At 43.3% G+C, this 9,401-nt stretch overlaps 1 protein-coding gene across 1 annotated transcript; it reads right to left on the bottom strand.

Moving 5' to 3' along the window:
• Positions 1–2,749: 2,749 nt before the first annotated feature.
• LOC119553118 lies at positions 2,750–3,382 on the bottom strand. The gene has a single exon (XM_037863305.1). It carries the CDS (start codon positions 3,349–3,351, stop codon positions 2,878–2,880), a length of 474 nt encoding a protein of 157 aa, XP_037719233.1. The 5' UTR covers positions 3,352–3,382; the 3' UTR covers positions 2,750–2,877.
• Between the last annotated feature and the right edge of the window lie 6,019 nt (positions 3,383–9,401).

Below are 9,401 nucleotides of genomic sequence, written 5' to 3'. Positions count from 1 at the left end.
CATAGAAAGTCCTTTTAAAAGTTAATTGAAACAAAGAGAATATTTTCCTACTTTTCAGATATAAAGTTCCGTGAAACTTCTATAAATGCTATTATATCAAAAAAGTTTTTGGAAAAATTTTTAAACTGAATATATATTTCCCTGAGTGTAATAGCTGAGCTTCAGCTGTGGCCGGATGAGTGAATGCTGAAAGGAATGAAATTAAAAGACGGCAAAAACGCAGCGAACGATAGAACTGAGAGAAAAACTTATCACTTTTATTATCCTGCAGCTGCGCATATTTATAACCGCATATCCCTGTCTCTTTCGCATTCGCATCTACCATTTGACAGCCCGTCCCCTTCGCACCGCCAACACTATACCATCACCATCAGTGGCCTTTGTGTGGCTCGAAAAAGAGTTGGGAATTGAAGGTAAATTAGTGTTATTAAAATGGCTGCACAAAAATAATTGCGCAACTAAATGAAAATTTTAATGAAAATTCTTTGGTTTCTTCCCCATTTTGTACCTGTGCTCCAGCAGTTTTTTGCTGCGATTGCGATTGCCTTTGCCCCTTTGCTTTCTGTTATTAGTTGCATTGTTTCCGCAGTTGATGTCCGTGCAATTAGCATAATGAAACCATCTGGAGGACCAGGATATTTGCGCAAATAGCCAAGGAAAAACACGGGAGAGAGCATCCGAAGTACGGCCAAGGGCCATAATGAAGTGCCGGAAAAGCCAGATTGGAGCAAAGCAATTACGCCGCATTGAAGTATGTTCGCATCACATCAATTATGCTGCCACCGGCATAATCCTTCAAAACTCATTGCTCTTATCGCGGCCATTGAAATGCCAGTGGCCATAGATCAACCTTATCAGCGCAGCCAAAGCATTTTCCTGCGCCAAATAAATTCCAGCAGTTTATTATTCTAATTCGCATGCCGAATTCCGGCTGAAAAAGAACGCCTGGCACGTGAAGCCAACCCACCTGAAGCCAGCAGAAACCACCTGAAGCCACCCGAACCACCCAGGAAGCCAGGAAAACCACCCAATAAGCCACCCACAGACAGCCAACCGATACGGCGAAAAAGGAGTTGTGCGAGTGCCAAACGAAATCAAATCAAAAAGTTCACAAAAATGCCAGACCAACAGAAATTAAGTTATAAAATTTTAAGGACTATGCGCAGTTTAATTTCCAAATGCCATGCCACCACCCACCTCCTGAGCCACCCAACTCCCAAAGACACACAGGTGGGCTGAGCAGAGGGGCTGGAGCTGAAGCGTATTGTGGTTTTTGTTATGCGCCGATTACCATAAAAACAAGCCAAAGAAAGTTGCGTCCTCCTTGTAAGTCCGACGTGGTCGGAAACGGAAATCAAGAAAACAAAAAGAATGGGCCCAAATGAAGTCAAACCTGGCGCCCGCTCCTTCAGTTAATAAAGTTAGTTGCGTTTGGCTTGACGGCGAAACTTTTGAGTTATAAGCGCGCAAATTATGGCTTACAACAAAGCCAAGGCGGCGGCACCAGAAACAACCCACAATGCCGAACAAAGGAAAACAATTAACATGACGAAGACACATAAAATTTCCACTTCCATGCCAGTCCTTCTCCGCCCACTAGTTGGGTGCGTCGAATTAGCAGTTGTATTCGCTGGCTCGAAATGTGCGTCAATCACGTGATGGAGGGCGGATCCCAAACCCTCCAGAAATCCACTTCCACTTCCTCCAACCGCCAGAAAGCCGTTTCTTGTCTGCCTCTTCTTGTTTTGTTAATTTTAATACATGTACTTTTTATCGCTCGGCATTCCGCAGCAAGCTGCTCGCTGAATTAAGCCATTTGTTAGCTGTATCTGTGGCTTAGCTTTTTGGCTAAGTCCTTCCCCTGGTATCCACCCCCCCCCCCCCAGAACCTTTCTGGCAGAAGGCTATCAATGTCAGGGGCTACAGGTCACAGCACATCACAGTTATTTTCGTGCAAATGGCATATTTTTTATGGCTTGTCGCTGGCTTCTTGTTCCTCGTGTTGTAATTAGACAAAATTGTTGACTGCCACGACTCCGCCCAGTGCCCCGCCCACCCGAAGGTAACCCCTCCCCCCCCACTCGCGATTGTTCACTCGTTCAGTCCTTAATTCCGCCACTCATGTCTGAGTCCTGCGAGTGTTGTCCTGCCGCTGGAGGTGTGTTTGACACTTGGCGTGTCGGGACAGCGAAAATATTATTCCCGAACAGCGACCACTCGCTGGGGAAATGCACTCGGAAAAATATATTCTAATAATAATATTTCCTGTACGTTGGATGGTTTTGCTCTTTTGATTCGGTCTACAAAAATATTCAGTTCCTTTATGTTCTCAACTAAACCCATAAAAATTCTCTAATCTTCAACTTCCTTCGGAAAAAAACACAATAAATAATAAAAGATATAAATTGAAAACATAAAGATTAAAGTTCATAGAAATATTGTTTATATTAGAAACAAATATTTTTGCCTCAAAAGTTGATTAACGTATACAGTTTGTGAGTTACAGTAAAACAGGTTCTCGATGATGAACCAAAAAATTGGCACACAAATGTTTTAACAATCTAAACACTTAAAAATATTTATTTCCCACAAAACTTTTATTGGGTAATTCCAAATGCTTCAAATGTTTAATTCACTGATAAGGAAATCAGTCATTCATCACAAAACTCAGCCATTTGTTGTGACTACTAGATTAGCGTTGTTTATACCACATACTTATCAACTTTTTTCCAGTGCTCGAAGACAGGGATGATCTTTGGGCAGTTCAGCAGTTCATTGGGGTTTTATTGTGATTATTCAGACTATGCATGTTTATAAAAAATTCCACAGGTATACCTAATAATTATGCATTGGGCACGTGTCACGAGAGGCGCCCAACTACCAGATTTCCCGGCAGCGACCACGATGGTCGGGCAGATAGCCCGGCTGGCAGGGAAAGTCGATCATGGCCACCATCATGGTGTTGACGGCGGGTTTTCCGGCGACTGGTGGCTCCGTAGGTGCCTCATAGGCGGCCAAGACCTGCTCTTCATCCAGATCGACGCACTGGTTGGGCTTGGCAGTGGTGGTCTGGTTATTGGGACAGGTCACTCGGTGGAGGCAGTACTTCAAACAGGGCCTGGGAGCTGGGACCTGGGTAAGCTTCTTCTTGCACTTGAACTGCCCTTCACAGCCCTCCTGAATCGCGGGTATATTGTTGTTGAGGAAGAAGGGTCGACGGGGCTCCTCTGTGGTTGTAGTTGTGGAGGTGGTTGTGGAGGTAGACTCCCGGTGAAAAATCCTGCCCAGAATTCCGGCCTGGACGGCGGCTACCAGCAGAGCGGCCAATAAAGCCACCAGAAACTGCTTCATCGCCGACTTGTTTGCACTGCGACTGTTGTTCGACTACAGAGCATTGCCAGTTTTCAAGAGCAGCGCGGCAATCGGCGACCCACTCGCTCGATAACCTCTGACCCCAGCACCGCGGCATGGAGATAAACAGACACACACTACCCGCATCAAAAATACACTCGCACCCATAATTCCATACAGTTTTTCTTTCATTTTTGGTTAGCTTTAAATTGGTTTATCGCCAAATTGAATTGCATTTGAGGTGAGCGGGGGTGGGCTGGTCGCCCCGCGCCTATTTTGGCAAATTTGACACAGGAATTGAATTATCTGCATTCTGTGAGCCGCAAAATTGTATAAATAAATATTAGTCAATTCGGTATTTTATACACATGCGTACGCATAATTTCGAGCTGCCATGGGCCAACCAAACTGCCAGTTTAGTATAATAGAAAATAACCGGGGCAGGAAACGCGCTCGAAAATCGACACGAATTTTCAATGATAATGTCGATTTGTCTGATTTGTCAAATGCGCTTTAAGTGGATTTAATTGATAAGAACTATTGGTATAGAGAGCTACGTTATTTTCTCTTTTTGACAAGACCGATAACTGTTTGAGATTAAACTTGCTTCAAAAATAAATGACATAGAAATCCTTTTTTTTTATTCGAATTTTTAGTGCTGGTTAAAAAATAGATTTTCAATAATTTGTGTTTAATTGACCACTTTTTTATTGGATTTATGTAGGTTCAGGCTTTTAGATATGTATATGAAAGCGTTTTATTCCAAAAATTTTTCACAAAATCATGCACATTCAATCAAATCGTTTAATACTTAATAAAGACGGTACTTTAAAAAATTGGGATGTACAAACGGTAGTAAACTTGGTTGAATATAGAAATCTAAAAAAGACAACGGAATTCGAAAATAATTCAATCGTACTACTGATTTATTTGTCTATAGTCAAAAGGAAAACATCATTTGAGAATCAAATACTCTTCTTTAATTTTCTGAAAATGCCAATTTAATCTGTGGTCCTTAAGATGCCTAACCAACAGAAACTAATGGATTAAACCGGTAACTTAAAGTAGCATTTTCCAAGAGCCAAGAATCCCATACCCCTGCCTGACTGGGTGTCATAGGAACATGGCCAACACGTCGAGAGCATCAGATATCGCTCAATATTGGAAACAAAGCGCCCGACTGCCTTTCAGTGGGCTGAAATGACCAGTGGCCAACAAAAGCCGGCGCAGCTCATGGCATGCTGGTGACTTTGGAGATGGGCCCTAATAAAGCGGCTCATTGTCGATGTGGGGGCGGGCACTCCTTTGAAATCCAGCAGCTGGCTCCAAACTATTTGAATAATTGATATTAATCGCTGCCAAGAGCTGTCAAAATTAATTTGTGATGTGTTTCCAAAGCCAGATTATTGATGATGATGATTATGGCCGGGCCGTAATGAAGGCACTGGCTAATGGAAGTGCTCGCTCTGACAATTGAGCCGTTCGGCAGTTCCACAGAAGCGCTGAGTAGTTGTCCAAACTCCAAGTCTAGTTTGAGTCCACAGCGGCATTAATTACACTTGGACTTGGAAAATTGATTCGCTTCGGACGTGGCGAACTTCAACCACCCGTCGACTGGATGGGAAATCGCTTAATATGTATTAACATTTATTGCCGGGCAAACTTTCCCAGCTGGGGAGAGAAAAAAAGTAAAGCTAAGACAACAGCAGGCCGGAAATTGCCGAATGCTGATACTTCCGCCGGAAATAAGTTCAATTCTCGTTGCTCACGCTGGTTGAGGTGGCTGCCTGCCCTCGAGTAAATTAAGTTAAGGTCGCCGGCACTCTATCAGTCGATCGAAAATGAAGGACAACGCCTACTGGGCGCCTTCATCTCGTCTATCTATAGAAACACATTTCACATTTGTCGTAAAGGCGGCTTAATTGCCGCCCACTCGCCGGTTCACAGCACTTTGCACAATAAACAGATCATAATCTGGCTAAAACTATCAATTTCCAGCCAAACAGAAGGGAATATCTCAATCGCAGAGAGAGAGAGTGGAGTAAGGAAAGCGACAAAAAACAAATGAAAATGCTTTACAACATAAAAACAAACTGGGGATTGGGATGCCGGGGCGACGATGGCAACGATGTGTTAACACTTAGGAGGACGAACGAGCAGTGGACGGGTGACAATGAAGACAGCCGAAATCCTTCGATAGGTTCCCGGGGTTCGAGGTCCTGGAGGAGACGGAGGAGGCGGAAGCTGACGACTGAGCGTCCTCATAGATTTACGCACACTTAGGCAGCGTTTACTCAGTCCTACGACTTCAAATAGTCGTATAAATTGTTCGGCAGGCGCAACTGTAGCCCGGGCATTCTGTTTCAGCTGCTCTTTGTCTTTGGCTTTCGGTTGAACTGCTGTCCGGATGGAGTTCCCTGGTTCTTCAGCCATCCAGCTCTCCAGCTTTAGAGCCATCCAAAGAGGGGGGCACTTCCGGGGCGTGAATGAAGTGCCATGTTCCCACGCTCACGCATTCGCCAAGTGCCTGCCGGCCCACATGTCGTATGAGTTTTATGTCCCTCTGTTTATAGGACTGTCTCTGTGCGCTCAATCGTTTCTGAGACACATTTATTTGCCCAGTCGTTGCTGCTACTTTTGTTAGTTTAACAAATAAAATTAGTGCTATAAACATTCGTTGCCATTGCTTGGCTACGTGGCATCACAGCATTAGGAAAAAAGGGAGTTCAAGTTTTCGCCTTTAAAGATGTTAATAATCCATGGAGTTTTTTCAGTATTTTTAAAATGTTATATCTAAACTTTCACTTAATGGCAGCCCCCTTGAACTGCGCCCCTGGTCTTCTTTAAATATTTGTTTACACAATCGCAACTCTTTGCCACTTCATGAGTTCTTTTATTTCTGTGCCACCCACTTCCTTGGGGGATTTATTGCCACAACGAATCTGTTGGTATCGGGGGTTCGGGGGTCAGGGGTCACAGAGGGAAAGCCAGACAAGGACCCAGCTTGTATCCCATTTCCGGCTGATGACTCGGATGTTTGTTTTAGCGGCGGCATTCCACTTTGCTGCAACTCTATCCGAAACACTGCCACATCGCAGCGATATTTGCACTGCCGATTCGGTCCAAGCTGGAAGAAATACATATCTATTAAATTTATTTTATATGTATGCCATATCGTACCAAATGCATTTTGCGCACAAATAGCCAGCGGGCGGACATAAAACATAACAAAAGATGCTCAAAGGTAAACACAATGATAAACAGACGATACGTTGGTGGAGAGAAATTAAGGTAGAGACTAAGGGATATCCTATTTGTCATATATGATCTGAAATAAAATGTACCCCCTCTTATGAGTGTTATATTTAGTTGGTCCTTACATTTTCAATTTATGTTCAGGTAAGACGAAATTCAAGGACATTTTATGGTTGCATTAAAGTATCAAGGGGTTAGCAATGCTCCAAATCCATAATCTCTTTTAATACCCGGCACCTTGTCTTTTTAATGACAATAGGTGGGTTGCTTTCAAGGTTCCGTCTTTTTGAGAGAGGAGAACACGTGTCCCGGGACCCTTGGAGGTGTCTTTAATGGCCTATTTTTGGGGTGCTTGTGGTTTCGGACCCCAAGGCTAGACTCTTTCTTTCTTGGTCTTTGTCTATTCCCATGAGAATGAGCCCTTTGTTGGCCATTAAAATGGCAGCCATATTTATGATAGGCCACTGGTGTATGTGATTATATAATTTCAATTTCAGCCAGGCCGGGCCAGTCAGGCACATGATTATAATTCGCTGTCGGACAGCCACTAAATTGCAGAATTCTCGCTGGCAAACGCCGAAACAAATTGCTGCGAATACATTTTATTATTATCGCAATTGAATTGAATTTGCGATAAACGTAAAAATAATTCGCATGTTGCACATGACCGCAGGAGGGGCGGGGAATCGATACGGATTTGGATGGTCAGTCGGCTTTCGAAAATCTCAGCAAGCATGCCGTTCCAGCCAGGAGGATGGGAGTACGAATCTGAATCGGAATCGGAATCGAAAGCGGGATCCGTAGCATGTTCCTGTGTGTTGTAATCCCTGGCAAAGCGATTATAGTTTTTGTTTGAATTTTGAATGTGCACACGGGAGCGGGTTCTGCAGTGGCAGCGAACGATCTGCAGTATTTACATTGATGCACTTTAGCCGCATTTTAATTGGATGCTAACTGGCACTCCCGCCCACATTTGGCCGATTAGCGCCCAATGGAGTCCGCAGTTACTCTATTTCCAATTCGAATGCAAATGTTTCTGGTCGGCGGCAGGAGAGCGATAACAATGGTTTAGGTTTATGCCCGCTAATTTCGCTGCCATGCGGTAAATGGTAATAAGCGCACTTTCGCCGTTCTACGAGCAGGCTGGCCATGAACCCAGCAAACTGATTGTTATTTATTTTTGTTTTTGCCACGGCCATTTGCTCTATAATTTGTCACTGCCGCCGAGCCATAAAATCCGTTATAGATATGCATGTGTTGGGCCTAGAGCAAACAAATTGCTGTGTTTTATGGCCCAGCCATGGACTGGACTGCACTGGACTGGCTTAAAAGCTAATTACATTTTATTTGTGCAAATATTCGAGGCCCGCTCATTAGGTTGGATCCTCCCCGGCCAACTCTTCACCCCACTTTCTCCGCTCTGCACTTGGCTTCACACTTGCCCGCATTCATGTAAAAATCAAGCGGCCATTCAGCGCTCAGCCTCACTTGAGTTCAATTAAAACCGCACTTGTACTTGTTTGCATAACAAACACACTCTCAGCGCACTCGACACACTCGGCCAACTGGCCAAGCAACCGCCACGCCCCCTCTTGCGAGCCGCCCGCCCCCTTTTGGCCCACCATAATGCAAAACGAACTCAGTCAAAGGCTGAACGCAGTCATTGTTGGCCATTGTTTAACAATTAACCGCAAATTGAATGCAATTAAATAAATAACGGTGTTGAACCTTTGTGCAAACGATGTAGGCACGTGTACGCGTCGCCGAAGTCGCTCCTCCATATCCTTCCACATATATATGGTATACTATATATAGTATCCAGAGGATCTCCCTTTGTGGGGGTATGTGTGTCCTTCATTGCCAGGCCAACGGTGAGCAAACACACACACAGTGCGAGTGTGCAGTTGCGTTGTACAAATGAAATGAAATATTACGTATACGTCACGTCGGTCCATTGGCCAGCAAACAAACACATTCGCACAATGGACGCCCGACTGGAGTTGCCCGCTGGGCGGCGTATTTGCCAAAGTTATTGTTGTGCTCGATGCACAGCCCAGCAGGCAGCTCCTCCACCTATTTTCTTTATGGGGATTATGCATATGGAAAACGGCTGAGAGCCTTTACTCCACCGCTGACGATTGCACTTACTGCGTGGTAAACCGGGCTTAATTTGTAGATTTTTAATGTATCGACAGCTCTTAGTTTAAGGCATCTCCATAATCATTTTCAAAGTTTGTACCCCCATTTATAACCACGAATAAATAACAACACATTTTGATAGCGTCTAAATCAATTGGAAAACCTATTAAATCGTATTCATCATCATTGCTTGATTTATTAGATTTGTCCTCGTAATGTATCCTAATATAATTTAAAGCAAATAAAACCACATATTGGTAAAATAAATGTCTAACATAACCCAATCATAAGGTGGTTATTTATGGACTTTACCGTTTTAATGTTATAATTAGTTATTATTTAAATCAATGGCCTTTATCATGCCAAAAGTAGGACGTACTATTTTCAAAATAAAAACCAATAATTGGTATTTCTTATAATGAGACACGGTTCTAAGTAATGGTGTGGAAAACCATCAGCCCTAATCTTTTAAATCGTTTTTATTGGATTGCAACTTAAACAATTATAACCAAAAGCTTTCTATACGTAACAAAAAACAATACTTAATGAAATTGTACTTCTTAAATATATCTAAACTTTCCCATTCATGAGGCACTTATTTACAGATTTAATATTTATAATGATTTAAATAAATCATCTGCCTTAAGCCTTGTCAA

Source organism: Drosophila subpulchrella, chromosome 3R (genome assembly GCF_014743375.2).
Source record: "Drosophila subpulchrella strain 33 F10 #4 breed RU33 chromosome 3R, RU_Dsub_v1.1 Primary Assembly, whole genome shotgun sequence".
Classification (NCBI taxonomy): Eukaryota; Metazoa; Arthropoda; class Insecta; order Diptera; family Drosophilidae; genus Drosophila; species Drosophila subpulchrella.
This window is presented reverse-complemented; position numbering and strand designations above follow the sequence as displayed.